We start from the raw sequence: 21,242 nt of genomic DNA on the forward strand, positions 1-21,242 counted from the left end.
GATCTAGTCAGATTATTCTTGTGTTACGCCTAATTATATAATTAGATATCTTGAATTAACATCTCAAATATTCAGAGCAAAAGTGTCGCGCAGCACTTTATTGTGTTTCGCGGGCTTTCCTTCAGGCTTGGAAAAAACGTTTATGTAGCGCTTGCTGAGAAACAGAAAGTTCGAACGGGAATTTTTCATGTTGGCCTGCCATTTTCTCATTGACACTTGCTATGAATATACTAGGCACATACGAAAAGGGAGGGGCGTTTGGTCATAAAAAAAAAACATATTCGTTAGTAAGAGTATTGATGGTTTTAGCTTCACACCAACCTACTTCACCTTTCTACATAATTGCCGTTAAACTCTAAGGAATTTTCGTAACGCTGCACTAGCTTTATTAATCCCTCTGCACAGAAGTTCGCTACCTGGAATTCGAGCCAGTTGACAACGGCTGTCTTGAGTTCCTTGTCACCTTCAAACTGTTGTCCACCAAACCACTGGTTCAGCTGCAAAAATAGGAAATATTCGCTATGTGCAAGTTCAGGACTCTAGGGCGGGTTATCAAGAAGTCTTGTGCCAAAATTTTCAATATTCACTCCTGGTTCAGGTAGTGGTGTGAGGACACGCGTTGTCATGAAGGAGGCCTGTTCCGCACGAAAGTTTCCCGCTCCGTCGATTTTTCATCGCGCGTCTCAGTTTGATGTGCGTTTTGCAGTATACGTCTGCTTTAATTGTTCTGACACATTCCATGAAACCAACCAAAAGAACGACCTTTCCGTCCAAGAAAATGGTAGCCATCATTTACCGACAAGAGTAAGAAAAGTGTTCGACTTTTTATGTTTATGGCGAAGATTGATGGGACTACTGTATTGACTGTTACTTTGTTTATCATCATCATCATCTTATGATGATGATGATGACAACACGTATGCAGCTGCGCTCAAATTTCGCGCTAGGGAGTATCGTAATCGTCGGTGAATTTCTCAGAGCGCCGCTCTTAGGCGCCCGTTCCTGCGGCTAGCGCTGGCGTAACCCAGTGAAAGAGCACAACAGCGAAGGATCAAGGAGCAACGCAGAGCACAGCGGGGAATGAAAAACGGCGATAGCGAAGAGGGCGCGAGGAGGGGGGGGGTGTAAAGCGGGAGAACAAAAGCGTCATCATCATCATCAGCCTGGTTACGCCCACTGCAGGGCAAAGGCCTCTCCCATACTTCTCCAACAACCCCGGTCATGTACTAATTGTGGCCATGCCGTGCCTGCAAACTTCTTAATCTCATCCGCTCACCTAACTTTCTGCCGCCCCCTGCTACGCCTCCCTTCCCTTAGAATCCAGTCCGTAACCCTTAGTGACCATCGGTTATCTTCCCTCCTCATTACATGTCCTGCCCATGCATATTTCTTTTTTCTTGATTTCAACTAAGATGTCATTAAGTCGCGTTTGTTCCCTCACCCAATCTGCTTATTTCTTATCCCTTAACGTTACACCCATCATTCTTCTTTCCATAGCACCTTGCGTCGTCCTCAATTTAAGTAGAACCCTTTTCGTAAGCCTCCAGGATTCTGCCCCATGGGTGAGTACTGGTAAGACACAGCTGCTACACACTTTTCGCTTGAGGGATAATGGCAACCTGCTGTTAATGATCTGAGAATGCCTGCCAAACGCACCCCAGCCCATTCTTATTCTTCTGATTATTTCAGTCTCATCACCCAGATCCGCGGTCACTACCAGCCCTAAGTAGATGTATTACCTTACCACTTCCAGTGCCTCGCTACCTATTGTAACTTGCTCTTCTCTTCCGAGACTGTTAAACATTACTTTAGTTTCTGCAGATTAATTTTTATGCCCACTCTTCTTCTTTGTCTCTCCAGGTCAGTGAGCATGCATTGCAATTGGTACCCTGAGTTACTTACTAAGCAAGGCAATATCATCAGTGAATCGCATGTCATAAGGTATTCTCCCTTAACTTTAATCCCCAATTCTTCCCAATTCAGGTCTCTGAATACCTCCTGTAAACACGCCGTGAATAGCATAGGAGAGATCGCATCTCCCTGCCTGACGCCTTTCTTTACTGGGGATTTTGTTGCTTTCATTATGGAGGACTATGGCGGCTGTGGAGCCGCTATAGATATCTTTCAGTATTTTTACATACGGTTCGTCTACACCCTGATTCCGTAATGCCTCCATGACTGCTGAGGTTTCGACAGAATCAAGCGCTTTCTCGTAGTCAATGAAAGCTATATATAAGGGTTGGTTATATTCTGCACATTTCTCTATCACCTGATTGATAGTGTGAATATTGTCTATTGTTGAGTGGCCTTCACGGAATCCTGCCTGGTCCTTTGCTTGACAGAAGTCTAAGGTGTTCCTGATTCTATTTGCGATTACCTTAGTAAATAGTGTGTAGGCAACTGACAGTAAGCAGATCGGTCTATAATTTTTCAAGTCTTTGGCGTCCTCTTTCTCATGGATTAGGATTACGTTAGCGTTTTTCCAAGATTCCGGTACGCTCGAGGTCATGAGGCATTGCGTATACAGGGTGGCCTGCTTCTCCAGAAGAATCTGCCCACCATCCTTCAACAAATCTGCTGTTACCTGATCCTCCCCAGCTGCCTTCCCCCTTTGCATAGCTTCCAAGGCTTTCTTTACTTCTACCGGCGTTACCTGTGGAATTTAGAATTCCTCTAGATTATTTTCTCTTCCATGATCGTCGTGGGTGCCGCTGGTACTGTATAAATCTCTATAGAACTCCTCAGCCACTTGAACTATCTCATTCATATTAGTATTGGTATTGCCGGCTTCGTCTCTTAAAGCATACATCTCATTCTTCCCAATTCCTAGTTTCTTCTTCACTGCTTTTAGGCTTCCTCCATTCCTGAGAGAATGTTCAATTCTATCGATAATATACTTCCATATGTCAGCTGTCTTACGTATGTTGATTATCTTCGAAAGTTCTGCCAGTTCTATTCTAGCTGAAGGGTTAGAGGCTTTCATACATTGGCGTTTGTTGATCAGATCTTTCGTCTCCTGCGATAGCTTACTGGTATCCTGTCTAAGGGAGTTACCACCGACTTCTATTGCACACTCAATGATGCCCACAAGATTGTCGTTCATTGCTTCAACTCTAAGGTCCACCTCCTGAGTGAAAGCCGAATACCTGTTCTTTAGCTTGATCTGGAATTCGTCTATTTTCCCTCTTACTGCTAACTCATTGATCGGCGCCTTAGGTACCAGTTTCTTCCGTTCCCTCCTCAGGTCTAGGCTAATTCGAGTTCTTACCATCCTATGGTCACTGCAGCGCACCTTACTGGGCACGTCCACATCTTGTATGATGGCAGGGTTAGCACAGAGTATGAAGTCTATTTCATTTCTAGTCTCGCCGATCGGGATCCTCCACGTCCACTTTCGGCTATCCCGCTTGCGGAAGAAGGTATTCATTATCCTCATATTATTCTGTTCCGCAAACTCTACTAATAACTCTCCCCTGCTATTCCTAGTGCCTATGGCATATTCCCCCACTGCTTTGTCTCCAGCTTGCTTCTTGCCTACCTTGGCATTAAAGTCGCCCATTAGTATAGTGTATTTGGTTTTCACTCTACCCATCGCCGATTCCCCGTCTTCATAGAAGCTTTCGACTTCCAGGTCATCATGACTGGATGTAGGGGCGTAGACCTGTACAATCTTCATTTTGTACCTCTTATTAAGTTTCACAACAAGACCTGCCACCCTCTCGTTAATGCTATAGAATTCCTGTATGTTACCAGCTATATTCTTATTAATCAGGAATCCAACTCCTAGTTCTCTTCTCTCCGCTAAGCCCCGGTAGCACAGGACATGCCCGCTTTTTAACACTGTATGTGCTTCTTTTGGCCTCCTAACTTCACTGAGCCCTGTTATATCCCATTTACTGCCCTCTAATTCCTCCAATAGCACTGCTAGACTCGCCTCACTAGGTAACGTTCCAGTGTTAAACGTTGCCAGGTTCATATTCCAATGGCGGCCTGTGCGGAGCCAGTGATTCTTAGCACCCTCTGCAGCGTCACAGATCTGACCGCCGCCGTGGTCACTTGCTTCGCGGCTGCTGGGGACTGAGGGCCGGGGTTTGATTGTTGTATTCATATGGGAGGTTGTGGCCAAGTACTGCACCAGGGTGGCCAATCCTGCTCTGGTGAGCGAGTGCGTTACTGGTTCTGGTGACTGGGATCAGGCCATACTCCAGGCCTGTTTATGCAATGTTATCAACACGCGGATTATTTTTTTTAATCCGGTGGAAAATTGCGCGCCACCGGGATTCGAACCACGGACTTCTTGCACGCCAGGCGGGTGTTCTACCTCTACACTGCCGCTGCAGCTTTGTTAAGCGTTGGTGTAAGTCTCGTCACCCGTAGCAATGTAGTAACACAAGTCATGGCCGTCTTGTCGATAGCGGTGCAAGAACTATCATTCACATGACGTTCTTTGGTCTTTGTGTTGGTGAGTAAGCATTTTCGTTGCCCAATGTGCACAAAATTTGCGATATGCGAGCTTTTCTGTTAGTGTATATTGTGGGGCGACTGAAAGGAAGAAATTCATTAGCCATAGCACTAATCGTCAGTCGTTGATCAAACACGAGTTCTTTCGTTTCACGTGTTGAACGATTTCCTTGGTCTGGATACTGGGCTCACGACTCTGCTCTTCAGCATGCACATTTGTGCGGCCATTTCTGAGGTGTCGACACCACTGTCTAAGGTGCATTACCTATGCACAACACTCGATGAATTTGGGCAGCTGACGATCCCTCTGCGCACAAAAAATGGAATCACAGCACACACTGCGCAACTTACGGGATCAAAGATTTTCGCAGGCATTGTTTTCTGCTTTCGCCGACAAACAGATGACTACTCAATTAAAAAAATAACTTCAGTGCCTTCGGAAGCAAACAGATGGCGCTGCATGTGTACGACTTTGTTCTGATCCGCGAATACAATATATGCAAACGGCCCCCCGGGTGTTTCGAATACGCCTTGTAATATTTAAGAAGTTGAATAATTAATGATAATTAATAATATAACTACGTGAGAGAGAAAAAAAATATTCTGACTTGCCCCAGGCGACGGCAAACATCATTATATTGGGTATGTACAGCAATGTGATACTCGCATATTTTTTTTGTATTTTCGGAGCAAGTTACATAGAACATATGGCATTTGCACAAGGAGGTTACCACTCCCAGCTTCTTTTTGAAAGTCTACCTTATCTCATACCTCTGTTGCGTGATCCGCGTCAGCATAAAAAGAAATAATAAAAGCAAGCTCGTTAGCATTAGTACAGTTTTCACATTCCCATTGCAAAGGGCGGTTCGTTAAATGTTAGTACAAGTTTTTACACCGCCACTGGCATGTGGTTTCGTTTTGCTTGTTGAGAACGATTACTCTAAAAGGTGCACATATCTAGTGTGAAATTGAAAATGCGTAGACGTCTAATTACCGAAATGCTGCTAATGAACTTTTGAACGAATTACATCACTGCTCATATTGCTCCTTGCGATTTGTAGTCATTCTGTTCGCAAGTAATATAAGGAATTCAATGAAGCGCCAGTTTCGATGTTTGCGTTCCCGAAGTGCGCGATCAAGTGCATTGGTGTTGGATATACTTTTGAACTTGAATGAATGAACGGCGGTTTCCTTAAAAACTGTGCGGCCTAAAGAGTAAACATCATTTCTTTGTCATTTAGTGTATGATTTATTTTATTTATTTACATAATATTGCCAGCTGCCTTTTGGCAGCCAAAGCAGGGACGGGTCGCAAAACATTGAAGCAAGGCAAAATAAAGAACGAAGCAACTGACAATGCGTGTGAAAAAGAAACACGCAATTTATATATATATATATATATATATATATATATATATATATATATATATATATATATATATATATATATATATATATATATATATATGTTATGAACCGTTTAATCCAGCCGCGCTCCACCTACGACGAAGCAGACCAAGCTGTGCGGCTCATGATGATAATTGCAGAAGAGGAATTTGTGCAAGGGATGATAATCTGTAGTTACAAAGAAGTGTCAGGCAGGGGTCGCGCTCCCAATATACATACATATATATATATATATATATATATATATATATATATATATATATATGTATATGTATAAACGAGAAGAAAGGGGGTTAACCGAGGCACCCGATATTTATTAGTCATATAATGAGAAGCCAACAAACACTGACACCAAGTACAACATAGGGGAAATTGCGTGTGCTTAATAAATGAAATAAAGTAATGATAAATTAATGGAAATTAAAGTGGATGAAAAAACAACTTCCCGCAGGTGGGAACCGAACCCACAACCTTCGCATGTCGCGTGCGATGCTCTACCAATTGAGCTACCGCGGCGGCGTTTCCCCATCCACTTTCTTGGGTATTTATGTGTACTAGTAGAACCCTGGGAGTGTTAGCCAGCGCCCCCACTCACAGACCTTGGCGGCGGACGTGGAACGTCTTTTTTGCCGCAGGCGTCACGAGAACGTGATCTTTACGGGTGAAGGCAACTGGTCAATAAACCCACATATGCTACCTGAAGGCATCAATGTTGCCGGATTTGAGACCCTCGTTATGTAATAAACGAGAAGAAAGGGGGTTAACCGAGGGACCCGATATTTATTAGTCATATAATGAGAAGCCAACAAACACTGACACCAAGTACAACATAGGGGAAATTGCGTGTGCTTAATAAATGAAATAAAGTAATGATAAATTAATCGAAATTAAAGTGGATGAAAAAACAACTTGCCGCAGGTGGGAACCGAACTCACAACCTTCGCATGTCGCGTGCGATGCTCTACCAATTGAGCTACCGCGGCGGCGTTTCCCCATCCACTTTCTTGGGTATTTATGTGTACTAGTAGAGCCCTGGGAGTGTTAGCCAGCGCCCCCACTCACAGACCTTGGCGGCGGACGTGGAACCTCTTTTTTGCCGCAGGCGTCACGAGAACGTGATCTTTACGGGTGAAGGCAACTGGTCAATAAACCCACATATGCTACCTGAAGGCATCAATGTAGCCGGATTCGAGACCCTCGTTATGTAATAAACGAGAAGAAAGGGGGTTAAACGAGGGACCCGATATTTATTAGTCATATAATGAGAAGCCAACAAACACTGACACCAAGTACAACATAGGGGAAATTGCGTGTGCTTAATAAATGAAATAAAGTAATGATAAATTAATGGAAATTAAAGTGGATGAAAAAACAACTTGCCGCAGGTGGGAACCGAACCCACAACCTTCGCATGTCGCGTGCGATGCTCTACCAATTGAGCTACCGCGGCGGCGTTTCCCCATCCACTTTCTTGGGTATTTATGTGTACTAGTAGAACCCTGGGAGTGTTAGCCAGCGCTCCCACTCACAGACCTTGGCGGCGGACGTGGAACGTCTTTTTTGCCGCAGGCGTCACGAGAACGTGATCTTTACGGGTGAAGGCAACTGGTCAATAAACCCACATATGCTACCTGAAGGCATCAATGTTGCCGGATTCGAGACCCTCGTTATGTAATAAACGAGAAGGAAGGGGATTAACCGAGGGACCCGATATTTATTAGTCATATAATGAGAAGCCAACAAACACTGACACCAAGTACAACATAGGGGAAATTGCGTGTGCCTAATAAATGAAATAAAGTAATGATAAATTAATGGAAATTAAAGTGGATGAAAAAACAACTTGCCGCAGGTGGGAACCGAACCCACAACCTTCGCATGTCGCGTGCGATGCTCTACCAATTGAGCTACCGCGGCGGCGTTTCCCCATCCACTTTCTTGGGTATTTATGTGTACTAGTAGAACCCTGGGAGTGTTAGCCAGCGCCCCCACTCACAGACCTTGGCGGCGGACGTGGAACGTCTTTTTTGCCGCAGGCGTCACGAGAACGTGATCTTTACGGGTGAAGGCAACTGGTCAATAAACCCACATATGCTACCTGAAGGCATCAATGTTGCCGGATTCGAGACCCTCGTTATGTAATAAACGATAAGGAAGGGGATTAACCGAGGGACCCGATATTTATTAGTCATATAATGAGAAGCCAACAAACACTGACACCAAGTACAACATAGGGGAAATTGCGTGTGCCTAATAAATGAAATAAAGTAATGATAAATAATGGAAATTAAAGTGGATGAAAAAACAACTTGCCGCAGGTGGGAACCGAACCCACAACCTTCGCATGTCGCGTGCGATGCTCTACCAATTGAGCTACCGCGGCGGCGTTTCCCCATCCACTTTCTTGGGTATTTATGTGTACTAGTAGAACCCTGGGAGTGTTCCCACATCCCAGTCGGTTCCCACCTGCGGCAAGTTGTTTTTTCATCCACTTTAATTTCCATTAATTTATCATTACTTTATTTCATTTATTAAGCACACGCAATTTCGCCTATGTTGTACTTGGTGTCAGTGTTTGTTGGCTTCTCATTATATGACTAATAAATATCGGGTCCCTCGGTTAACCCCCTTTCTTCTCGTTTATTACATAACGAGGGTCTCGAATCCGGCAACATTGATGCCTTCAGGTAGCATATGTGGGTTTATTGACCAGTTGCCTTCACCCGTAAAGATCACGTTCTCGTGACGCCTGCGGCAAAAAAGAGGTTCCACGTCCGCCGCCAAGGTCTGTGAGTGGGGGCGCTGGCTAACACTCCCAGGGTTCTACTAGTACACATAAATACCCAAGAAAGTGGATGGGGAAACGCCGCCGCGGTAGCTCAATTGGTAGAGCATCGCACGCGACATGCGAAGGTTGTGGGTTCGGTTCCCACCTTCGGAAAGTTGTTTTTTCATCCACTTTAATTTCCATTAATTTATCATTACTTTATTTCATTTATTAAGCACACGCAATTTCCCCTATGTTGTACTTGGTGTCATTGTTTGTTGGCTTCTCATTATATATATATATATATATATATATATATATATATATATATATATATATATATATATATATATATATATATATATATATATATATATATATAAGCTGTACTACGTCACATATACAATGAACCCTTCACCCTGGAAGAAATCAGGACCGCCCTTGAAAACTTGACTGGCACATCGGCCCCAGGTCCGGACGGTGTTAGTAACAAGGCCCTTCATAACTTGGACGAAGACTCCGTCCGGTTCCTAGCGGATCAAATCAATCAGGTCGGGCTTCCGGCAGGGTCCCACCGGAATGGAAGAACGCCACCACGGTTCTCATTCCAAAGCCCAACAAACCCTCGGGCGTCGAGAACCTCAGACCCATATCACTCACGTCGTGCGTGGGTAAGGCGGCGGAACACGCCATTCAGAACAGAATCTCCAGATTCCTTGAAACCAAGGGACTGTTACCACACACTCATCGGATTTAGACCCGTTCTATCAACTCAAGACACCATGATTTTATACAAGCACCAAATCATTGATGACCCCATTAGAAACGCCAAGGCCATTCTTGGTTGGATCTCGAGAAAGCGTTCGATAACCTCTCTCACGAATACATTGTGGACACCATTTCCCAACTCAACCTTGGAGCTATATTTCACACGTACGTCAAGTCATTCTTGGATAACAGGACGGCCACGCTCCGATTTGCCGACCTCTCCTTGGAGCCACTCTCACTGGAGAGCAGGGGCACTCCCCAAGGCTCGATCATCTCCCCTATGCTTTTCAACCTTGCCATGGCGGGACTTGCTAAGAAAGTAGGGCAGATCCACGGGCTCGAGCATACCATATACGCAGATGACATCACCATGTGGGTGTCCAAAGAAACCCCGGGCATGGTGCAGGACATCTTGCAAGAAGCAGTGAACGCCATAGAAGAATTTCTAATTGCCACAGGACACAGATGCTCGCCTACCAAGTCGGAGCTGCTCGTACGCAGACCCATGCAGAAGGGCCGCAGGCCATACTCGTCAGACTTCGATTATAATCAAGAAATTACCGTACGAACCACTTCGGGACACGCCATACCGTGCGTTGACAAATTCAGAGTCCTGGGTATGATCGTAGAGACTAAAGACGTCAATGCCTCTACGGTTCAGAAGCTCATCACCAAAACCAACAACGCTATTGGGCTCATCAGAAGAATTGCCAATAGACACAGGGGCCTCAAGGAACATAATCTCATCAAACTCATACACGCGTTCGTCACCCGTCACTTCGCATACGTTGCGGCAATGCTCAATTGGACACGATCTGACAGAGACAGACTGAATGCCCAAATCAGAAAGGTCACCAAGCAAGCCATCGGCATTCCAACCAGCACCAGCAACGAGAAGCTGGGGCACCTGGGCATGCATAACACCCTGGAAGAAATTGCCGAAGCCCAGCAGCGCGCCCAGCTTGCTAGACTTTCGACGACGCCTCCGGGGCGCACGATCCTAGAGAAGCTAGGCTTTGCACAAGGAGACATAGAAAAAGACTTTGCGGACCTCCCACGGGACATCCGCACCAAGATCATGGTCCGCCCTATACCCAGAAACGTACACCCCGAAAACAACAGGGGCAGACGACAAGCGAGAGGACAATTCCTTCTTAACCAAGCCTTGGCGAACCGTGAACGCTCAGCTTTTGTGGACGCGGCGGCACACGCGGGAAACAAAGCTTTCGCAGTGGCGGTTGTGGACGGCCGCGGATCCACAAGATATGCAGCCACGGTAATTGCAAGGAAGCCTGAACAGGCCGAACAGGTTACGATCGCTGTTGCGATCACCGACGACAATCTTTCCCATATCTACAGCGACTACATAGCCGCTATCAGAGGTTTCCAAAATGGCACGGTCTGCGCACAGGCTCTCAGAATTGTTTCGAAGAAAGAGATTAAGAACCACTTCATATACTGGTTCCCGGCACACTTAGGACGAAAGATCGGCGACGTCCCCAACCTTAACGAGGCGGTACACGAGGCTGCGAGCGCGCTTACAGACCGCGCGGCTTCACCCAACCACTCGGAGAATAAGGACGCGCCCACTACATACAATGAAATCACTAAACACTACTACCTACTGAAGTACTATAGCGCCAAACAGACGACACGGGAAGAAGAGACACAGACGAGCTCGTCTGTGTCTCTTCTTCCCGTGTCGTCTGTTTGGCGCTATAGTACTTCAGTAATGCACCAACTAGCCCAACAAAACGTTTTACTACTACCTACAACGCAGACAGTATAGCACGCCACATCGCACGCTCACTCGAGCTCAAGGGGTTACACTGAGAATGCTACAGACACACACCCCACTCAAAACAGATTACACCATTACATGCCTGAGCTCTACAAGTCTCATTGCACCAATTGCAATACATCCCTTAACGTATATCATTTACTCTGGCCGTGCTCGCAAGCTCACGTAAACTACGAACAGGACAAGCGCAAGTTTGAAGAAGCAATCCGGAGCGAAGAACTCGCTCCCCAACTCTGGGCCGTCCAGCAGGTCCACGACGCCATCAGGAAACTCAACCTCCCGGTTCCGTCGTGGGAGACGCCCACTCCATGAGAGCCCAAAGCTGTCGTGGCCTGCAGGACCTGAATAAAGTTGATTTCCTTCCTTCCTTCCAAAGAAAAATTTGCTTCAAGGAATTGACGGTCACTTTAGCATACGCAAAATAGGTTGAAGATGAAAGCCTGCGCGCTCAGGAGATATTCATGAAATTATTCTCCATTCTCATTCAAATGCGTTGTTACTTCTCATTACTTGTTTTTTCTCACCAGAGGTCGTAGGTTTGAGTGCCTTAACTTACGCTACCGTTGATTAAATTCGCCCTAATTAACACCAAGGGTCATGGGTTCGACTCCCACCAAATGTATTGGGTTCGAGTGCCTTAATTCACTCTATAATAATTAAATGTGCCTTAATTAACTTCACTTTAATGCGAAAAGTCGTGGGTTCGACTTCCTCATAAGCTCGGGGGTTCGACTCCCGCTAAAGGTCATGGGTTCCAGTGCCTGAATTAACTATTTCTTAATTACGTCTGCATTTTTTAAATTGTTTTGCATGATGAATGGCATTGGAGCCAGCTGTGACCTCGAGCAGTGGCACGAGCGCGGGTTTGTGTGAGGTAAAGTTGCGTGACTTTCTGTACCGCACGCCACGTTTTCCACACCATCGGGGGTCTGTGCTACTTAAGGCTTTTGCCTTAAAGTACATCGCTAAGGTAACGTTCACACTGTTGCGCTCAAGTTCTTTTGGCTGCTCACAAATAGGACATTCATATGTTATCACTATCTTTGTGAAGCATTCCGGATGCACGTTCTGGTTAAAGTTCATCTCGTATCCTTAACAGCTATCCAGGAATAATTGAAATGGTACGTGAGGCGGCAAGTGTCTAAAGAACGTTGCATAACGCCGGTTTCCTAAAGTCAGCTTTCCCGTTATAGACAATTGCTACGTGGTCAAACATACGCAATGTATTTTCTTGAAGCATACCAATCGTGGAAATGGGCTACTGTCACGGGACACAGTATGTATTCCTTAATAATATTGCGCGCACTCGCCAACTCCGGTCACAGTACCAGCACCGAGATACTTAATAACTGTACTGGAAGCAATTGAAGGCTGTTTCTGACATAGCTTTCGCGATTTAACCCCTTGTATTATGCGACCTTAGCATTAATAATGTTTTGTTTACCAACCCGTAGTTCATGCGGTTTAAGTTCTCTGGAATGTTGAAATACTTCTACAATAATAGCTACGTGTCCTCTCTGTATCCCGTCCAACTGATTTGGTCATAGACAAGTCCAAACAATCTTTTGCTCCACCACCTTACATTGCGGATGCTTCACCGCGTTACAATCTTGTATGACGGCGAAATCTACTATAGGAACCCAGCGTAATGAGATTTTTTAGACCCTTGTCCGTGCCGTGAGTCCTTACTACGCTCACTAAAACAGAGTATTTCCGCCTACATTGTCAATAATTTACCTGTGCTTATATCGGACGTGCATTCCTTCGTTACAGCTTTCTACACAGAAAACTTGGAGACGTATCTGCGACAATAATGACGAACGGCCATGCACAAAAAACTAAAGCACGACGTCGGAACATGAAGAGAAGACGAAAGAACTGCAGGCACAACAGAAAGGGCCTGAAGAAAGCAAGGAAAGGAGAATATTGTAAGTGAACAACGTATTCATTCTCTCTACTGAGTCAATCTTCCGGTAGTTCCTCGCTGGTTATTTCGCTTTCTTTGTCTTAAAACACCATCATTCACCTATATATCCCATCTTATTCTTCGTTTCAGAGCACCCACAACGAATTCATCAATCAGTCAACCAGTTCTTTACATTTAACTATGCAGGACGACCAAGGAACATTACGAAAGAAAAGAAAACGTGTGCGAGTGCTCGCGTTTACTTGTTTTCTTTATGTGAATATAAAATGGATACTCGCACCACCATCGCACTTCCACTGGTGCTCTTTGCATTGCCGCAGCTGTAGGTCCCAAACAACTTTCCCGCCGAGGTTAATTGCCTAGTTTTATTCATTCGCACACTCAGCAAACATTGCAAGAAGTAAAATGCTATCAGGCAGGACTATCTTTCGGTTTACAAGAAAACATGAGCGCCCGCTGTCTACGTATGCCATCCTGCTAGAAAAAATAACGCATGCTTCCACCCGTCGGAATCTGTAGCCCGCTCCAGCGCCACTTTGCTTAATGGCGTCTTCGTCTTTTGCAGCAGCCACGTCAGGACCTCTGAGGCCCGAGGAGCCAAGGCGTCGGTCTCGCGAGCGACCCGGCAGCCGGCACGCTCAGCACCGTTGGCGGCTGCACGAAGACCTCTGTCAACACTGGCTCATGGACAGCTGCGCTTGGCCACAGTGCAACCGCCGCTGCCCGCGCATGCTGGACCCGATGACCGGCCGTGAGCTACGGTTCTCCGACCTTTTGCGCTCGTTCGGCCTCGACGTGGCCGCAGTCGCCGCCGCGCTGGGGCTCGACCAGGCGGCTCTGGCAGCCATGGAGCCGGACGCCCTGCTGCACGCCGACTGATCGCGCGGGCCAATGGGAAGGGTCTGCGCTCTAGGAGCGTAGCTAGTGCTGCGCTCTTCCAAGAACACCGAAACGGCGCGCGCGATGAGAGCCATTTCGCAATCCGCTGACTGACGACTTGCTCTGGAGCATGCGCTGCGACACAGGTTTGCCAGTCGCTGTTCGCACGCTTCGTTGTGCAAGAATTGTGTGCCAACAGATTGGCACCGCCACTGCTCACGTGGCGTGCGTAGCCTTAAGGCCCTTCGTTTGGCATCGTTAAATCCACAGCGGAGAGCGGAGTCATCAGAATATGCTGTGCTGTATTGTCATATGCTGTGTTGGGCACTGAGATTGGCGCCAGCAGCGGCGACATGTTGATCTGTCAGCGCATGGTCGGAACAACCGATCTTGGCCAACCGGCATCCGGTAAACAGCGCAGCCTCTCTTGCGCTATGAACGACGGCAACAGAAGCTGGGGTGAGGGCTGGTCATTTACGATATGGCGGATTATTTCCCAGCTTCCGGTGTTAACTGTTACAGCGGTGCTAGATCGTCAAGAGGCCTTCCAGTTTGACCGTCGTTTGGAGTTTTGCTATTGGATTTGGTGCTGCGTCTCTTGTTTGATGGATTGGCGTGGGAGAAATGTGATGGTGCGTCTTTATACAAGCAATATCGGGCTCCTCGCGGTTTCTTAGCTGCGTCAAGAGAGTTCAGTGGCTGACGAGCGCCAAGTGAATTTAATTGACAGACGGACATGCTTTCAGGTTGGAAAGACGCAACAGGTATGGCGCCAACGGGCAGCCGACTTCCGCATACTTCTATGCACTGTCTTCCCCTCACCAATGTCAGAGTTGTGTGACAAGAGCTGCCATGTGTTGACAGATTTCATGACTAGGATGAAAGGTGATGCGCTTACATAGCGTAGTCAAGGGGCTTGTACGAAACTTGTAACTATAATTCTGTATGTATTTCTAACTGATTTAGACAACGTGAAAAACGACAAGCAAGAATCGAAGGATAGGTAAGCACTTAGCAATTGGGCATGTGTGGCGTCTTTATAAAATTTTTTCGTGGTCTTGTATTTATAACATGTCGTATGAGCACTGGCCTGCCCAAGTTGTCATTTTCGTATCCCAATGTCCAAGACTCCTGATCCATGTTCTCGTGGTACGTCTTTCAGATAAGTTTCGATACCACTGCGCTTGAGCATGGTGGACTCTAATGTCTGCATTAATGCTTGAGATCTTTCGCAAGGGTTTTTGGTGGTGACGAACATTCTTGTTCTCGCCTTCCACTACTCGGCAGGTAACAGCAGCAGTTTTCGTCAAAGCTGTCGGAACTTCATTTGCACATCTCATAGGTGGGGTCACAAAAGGTTGTGGTAAGACCGGTTATGTAAACCTCCGATGATGGTTCTAGACATCTCGTGTAAAAAAAAAAAGGCAACTAAGGCTGAATGTTTGCTCACTTGCGTTGCACCCATTAAGTAAACATGGGAGACCACGCTCTTATTATGGTGCCCTATTATTGAATGTCCCACATTCGAAGCTTCATATCCAATAATCCAATTAGTTTTGGCACTGACATACCAGTTTAAATTGCTCTTTCTGGCTTTTGCATTACTTTTTATTTATCCAGTGGGATCTGCTTGACGCATGGTAGCCAGCACTTCTACTGTCCGCTATTTGCTATCTTCCTGATCAATGCCAGAATTTATGCTGCCAACTTGTCCAAGGCCGTATTTCACAAAGTTATGATTGCCGACGCTGCACTGATGCTTTGAGTCACAGAGTGAACGTGGTCAATTAATGTTAAAAAAAAACAGCCTGCCTATAAAGTGCACCGCGAAGGCAAACTGCCGTTTTATGTGGCGAACTTCAAGGCGTTGTACTTGAAACCCTCGTCTTTTTTCGTTTTCGCTTAGGTGTAGTAAATTGTGAAGATGAAGCAACGCCAACCACGTTATGTACTTCCTGTTCAGGGTTGTCTTGACAGTGCTTGCAGCACGTGAAGGACAGTATGTCGATTCGTGGAGTGGTCGCTCGCTTCTATGATGCATGCCTGCGTATTCTAATGAAGTGAACGACTGCATTCGTACTGCCGCAAGTCTGACCATCAGGGCATTCGAAGAGGACAGTCCGCCATTCTAAAGGAAAATCCTCACCGCCAAAAGGTATGCACTTCGGCCGTTTCATCTATGTCAGCTGGCACTGCTACGCTTCTGCAAGCTCAACGTTGGAAGAAACCGAATCCGCGTATTGGGACACTGTTTCAGCTAGAACGCAGGCGTGCTACATGAAGGACGGCAGGAATCCATTCCGTCATTTATTTCTTTACGATTTCCTTACTATACGTGCGGAAAAGCCATAAATAAGTGTAAATGTTGACGCCTACGCTGACCGCATGGGTCTCGTTACACAGTAGCAATGCCTTTTCCAGCTGTTGTTTTTCCTGAACGCAAAGCTGGCGAAAGCTACTACCGTAGGTCGCGCTACCTATTTTTTTTTTTTGAAGTGGGCAATGCGCCATTTTCTCGCGACTTCGTTAAGTTGTAAACCTACGATGTTTATTAACATGTTTTTGCAAAGCCTTCGAGAACATTTTTACGCGACATTTTTCGGGAAGTTGGTGCGAAATTCGTTCATGAAAGGTCGTTAACATTCGTTCCATAGTATGCATGCCAGTCTCTGGCGTTTTATGAAGCACTCAGAAATGCATTTTATGTGCACGACACTTCAAAGATGCTCAAAGTAAAAGCGTCTGCTCTAAATCATGTCTGCGAAGCAACGGTATGTTTGTTTTGTATGTTATTCTAGTCGCTTCTTGAAAAATTTTCATATTTTTTTTATTTACAGTACACTGTTCGGCGTTAATTTCATTTTTCATCGCGCTCTGGCGTATACCTCTTTGTGGTATATTGTAGCCGATGACTCTAGGAAGCAGACTAAGGCTTCCAAATGGACTTCCTATGCTTTGGATGGCCCCTACAGTACTAAGTTCTGAAAAAAAAAGAGGGCACTGTTATGGACGCTCACTGACTTAATTCAATATTTCTGCAGTTCATTACCAGTGGAGTGTCATGAAACTTGTTTTTTTTTATGTTTTTCGCGTGGATATACTTTCTGATGCAAGAAATTATAATAAGCCCTCGCGCGAAGGTCGAGATGCAAACAAAAGTGTGATGAGTTTTTTTTTATTCGGAAGTAGATATTGTTTTGTTTGCTTTTCTTTTTTTCGCCTTTTACAATGGTCATACGGGTTCCATCGAGAGGGCAACTGAACGGTTCAAGGGCTACCCAATGCAGTGCTGCCAACAACTAAATTGTAGCCTCCGGTCGCGCTGCGTTTTTGTAACCTTCCATGAAACCTAGCAGCGAGTTATACACGTACATGCAAACAACCAGTCGCGCTTTCAGTAAATTTGGCCTCCATTTTGCCAGCGAATTCACTAACAGAACATGCTGCTTGACGTATAGCACACAACAAACATGGTGATCACTTTTTTGTTCGAAAAATTTGTCTGTCTACCCCAGCGATTGCGTTATATGCTGACGTTGTCTGATGTAATGTTGTTAAATGGTTATTTCTCTTGAAGCATGTAATTTCTTCCAACTGAAAGCATCGAAAATGCTCAAATAGTGCAATGGCCTTGTTGCGGTTTTCACCAGCACATCAAACAATATAATGTGAAGTGGAGCTGTCGCGAGATTTTTATTGCAGATAGGGTAAATTACTGCAAGAGGAGTGAAGTGATAACAATCTGACCATTCATTCAAGCGTGGCCGACTCAGCAAGGTCTCAGGGGCTGAACACGCAAGAACTTGAAATTCATTATGCCGTAGTTTCTTAGCGGCGGCACTTCCATTGTCCTGTTTCATTTATTGCAGCTCGAATGAAAACACAGGATGCAATACGCGTATATTTATCACGTCGACGCGCCCCTCTTGTAAAATTCGCTGCCGTTCAGAATGGAAATGGCGCCAGCCATAATTTATGCATGTAAAACATGGCAGCATGTAAACTATGTGCACCATTTACATATATGGCTGCCAGTTCATTTTCTTTTTTGTTGTCTGCATTGTCTTGTGCTGTGTTTTAGAATGTATGGAACAAAACGGGTATAAAGAACAGCTGTATGCATTTTATGCCCTTTTTACACCTTTACAACTCAGGGTTGCATTGTGGTCGTGTATAACTGCCTTGTAGATAAATTTGTACTAATAAAATAGCAGTATTGTAGATAAAGTGCACTGTTTCAAAGTATGTTGTCTTGTCATTATTATGGCTTAGCAAAGCAATCATTGAAATTTCAGATGCACACATTACAAGTTTTATCTCCGGGTTGCAATAGCCAAGCCCCTTTTATAATGTCATTCCAATTTAGCATTCTGACTTATCACTCACATATCATCGCCTAAAACTTGCGACGGACATCCCCTCTAAAGAAATGTAGCTTTTAGACATTTATACATACAATTATTTGTTACATAGTACCATCATGTTCATGACCCCATTATCAAAGATTTCTTCCCATCTTCCACAAAAAAATTGTCGCTCTTCGACCATGTCTAGCCTTTGCATCATAAAAAGTACCTATATGGTGATAATAATTCTGCGTGCCATGAAATATAGAGAATGGCTTCTTTTCCGATCAACAGTTTTTTTATAATATGCGAAGGGTAATTGAAGCCTACGAGCGTCCGATAAAATTTTCCGCCCTACGCATTTTCCGGCGCTTTACCACGATTTCATTCGATGTCCTGTTGAAGTGGCAAGTGGCACCTTTTTGTCAGGCCGTGAAACTAGGGGCCCTATATTTGGTAGATTGTTTCGCGGATACTATCACTTTCGCATGATTTTACGTGACTCAGCACCGCACACTCTAGCGTCCGGGGGCAACAGCGTTCCTTGCACAGCGCCAAGAACGCTTTGCCTGGCATTGTGCACACTTTCTGATTTCGCACGATACACACCGACCGGAGCTGTTAGTTTTGCTTGGGAAGCGTTTAAGTGCGACGGTTCCGGAAAATGCCCGGCTTTCCGAAATAAAATCCGAAACCATGCAATGCAAAAGGAGTTCCTACGAAATGGTATGCCTGTGCTGGACTTCTGTTTCGTGATATACGCGATAAAGAGTGGTATTTCTTATGGAGCCACCAGTTAGGTCCTGCTTTCTGCAATGCATGTAAACGGTGCGTGCAACCTTGTACTACATGAGCACAGTGGGACTTGAGTTGTGCATATCGCTCCGAGGCGGAAACGAAGCGTTAACCTATGTGAGTTACGCAGAGCGTATACCGTGTTTTGCGAAGCGAAAATGCTCAAACGCTGCTACAGCAACACCCAAAGAAGGCGCAAGCGACCTGTAATTGAATATCGAGCATTGAAAAAAAAAAGATATTCGTTATAACCATTTCAACGCCAAAGCGTTAAGGGCCCCGTGTCGCAGAAAATCCGGCGTCGGCGTCCATGCATCGGCCGTCGTTTTTGCAAAAATCATGTCGAACTACGTATACTCAACCACGCAGGCTCTCTAGGTAGCGCAAGAAAGTTACTGAACTAATTGAATTTCTCGCAGTAAAATACCCCAGGAAAATCGTAAAGTACAACTTACCCACAACCTACAGTCATGATAGTGTCGGATTGTAATTTGAATATACGAGAAAGCCTCATTCTTTCGCACGGAAACTCGAAACACAAACCCATTTTCCAGCATTTATGCCATTCATAGAGCCGCCGTGGCCTCTGAGATATGCGCCCGCTGGCGCGCGCAAATCTCAAAGGTAATAAGCGGCGCGCACGGTTCTTTGCAACACCTCAAGATGGCGCACACCACCTCCGCATCGCGGCCCACGCAAGAGGCCGCGTTTCTACCAGGAAGCTCGCCTTCGTTCGCCACCAGCGTTTCCCGGTAAACATTACAAGTACATAAGCTGGGCGGGCAGGCGTGGTCGCCTGGGCCGCTGTATCGGGAAAGCCACCTGCGACGGGCACAGAGTCCGAGCGCCTCTGTGTTTTCGCGTCATAGTGCGCGTTGATGCGACCGGCAGCATGAAAATCAATTCGCATTGCTGCTGCTGCTGCTGCCGCATTTCCTCACTGCAGCGTTTTGGCAGCGAGTTCTCGCGGTCATCAAGTGGGACATATTCATGTTTGCTTGTGTGCGCGTGACACCATGCTTCTTAATTTAGTTATTGTGTCTGTGTTTACAAGTTTATGCGGCCGATACAACTACTATCCTGCTATCCAAAAAGTGAGTGGTTAACACGTTTCGTGTTGGACAGATTTCGCCTGCGATGCCGCACCGATCCGGCCACACCGACCAGCCAGTGGCGTACGTGCATGGATTTACATTATCAAAGAATGTGTCGGCAGTGGCGAGTATGCCGGTCAGCGTATATGATAATGACCACAAAGCTATTGTGACCGTCGTTACCAAGTGGCAATGAGCGATGCAATAAAGCATTTACAACAAGTTTTCTTACCACGATGTCTATCGCCTATCGCAAGGCGATAGACATCTAGACAGATAGATAGACAGATAGCGATATCCACCTATCGCAGGGCAAAATGGCCCTGAATTTTTTCTCGGTTAATTTTTTCCTTGACACTTCTCATATAATTATAATGTTTCAGAAGTTGAATAATTAATTAAGCCCTGTTATGTAATTAGGCGCAAAGTCAAAAAAAATAATCTGAGTATCTCCAAGCGACGGCAAACAACATTACCCTGCTTTTGCGCAGCTACATGGCATTTGCATATTTTCAATGCTTGGCTCAGCTTAAGTTACGTGAGACACCCTATATACGTCACCCTTTTTGGGCGCAAATGAAAGCTGATCGTTTTATTTCGTTTTCATATCGTGCACCATCAAGATCCCTTGCCTGCCTCACCGTTGGCGGCAATCCTCACGACTCCAGCTTTCTGAGACGACTTCTGCGCGACCCAAAGCCTTCGTATCGCCTTGAGTGCTTTGTCTTCAGGTGAAACGACGATTTTTTTTTTATACTGCAAACCATAATTTTAGCGCGATAGCCTTCAGGGCTCCAAGGTGCAGAAAGTTCGGTTTCATCGTAGGCGTTAGCGGCGTTCTCTAAGAGAAAAGCAATCTCGCACCACGCATCCCGGACCACGCAGGCGCTCCGCGTGGCACATAAGGGCTTTCTGGGCTAATTGAATCTCCCAAGGTAAAATGCGTCAGAAAATTCGTTAAATACGACTTCCGTATACCCTACAGACATAATAGCAT

At 45.6% G+C, this 21,242-nt stretch overlaps 1 protein-coding gene across 4 annotated transcripts in view; it reads left to right on the forward strand.

Annotated features, from left to right (window-relative positions):
* Window positions 1–18,237, forward strand: part of Notum (palmitoleoyl-protein carboxylesterase notum) — an 85,040-nt gene extending 66,803 nt beyond the window's left edge. For all 4 annotated transcript variants that reach the window (XM_070538361.1, XM_070538362.1, XM_070538364.1 and 1 more), the window contains 2 exons: window positions 12,978–13,132; window positions 13,697–18,237. In XM_070538361.1, coding sequence (XP_070394462.1) covers window positions 12,978–13,132; window positions 13,697–14,010 — 469 coding nt within the window. In that variant the 3' untranslated portion in view covers window positions 14,011–18,237. The remainder of the gene's footprint in view (window positions 1–12,977; window positions 13,133–13,696) is intronic.
* Window positions 18,238–21,242: the final 3,005 nt, after the last annotated feature.

The sequence above is a fragment of the Dermacentor albipictus genome, chromosome 5 (genome assembly GCF_038994185.2).
Source record: "Dermacentor albipictus isolate Rhodes 1998 colony chromosome 5, USDA_Dalb.pri_finalv2, whole genome shotgun sequence".
Lineage (NCBI taxonomy): Eukaryota > Metazoa > Arthropoda > Arachnida > Ixodida > Ixodidae > Dermacentor > Dermacentor albipictus.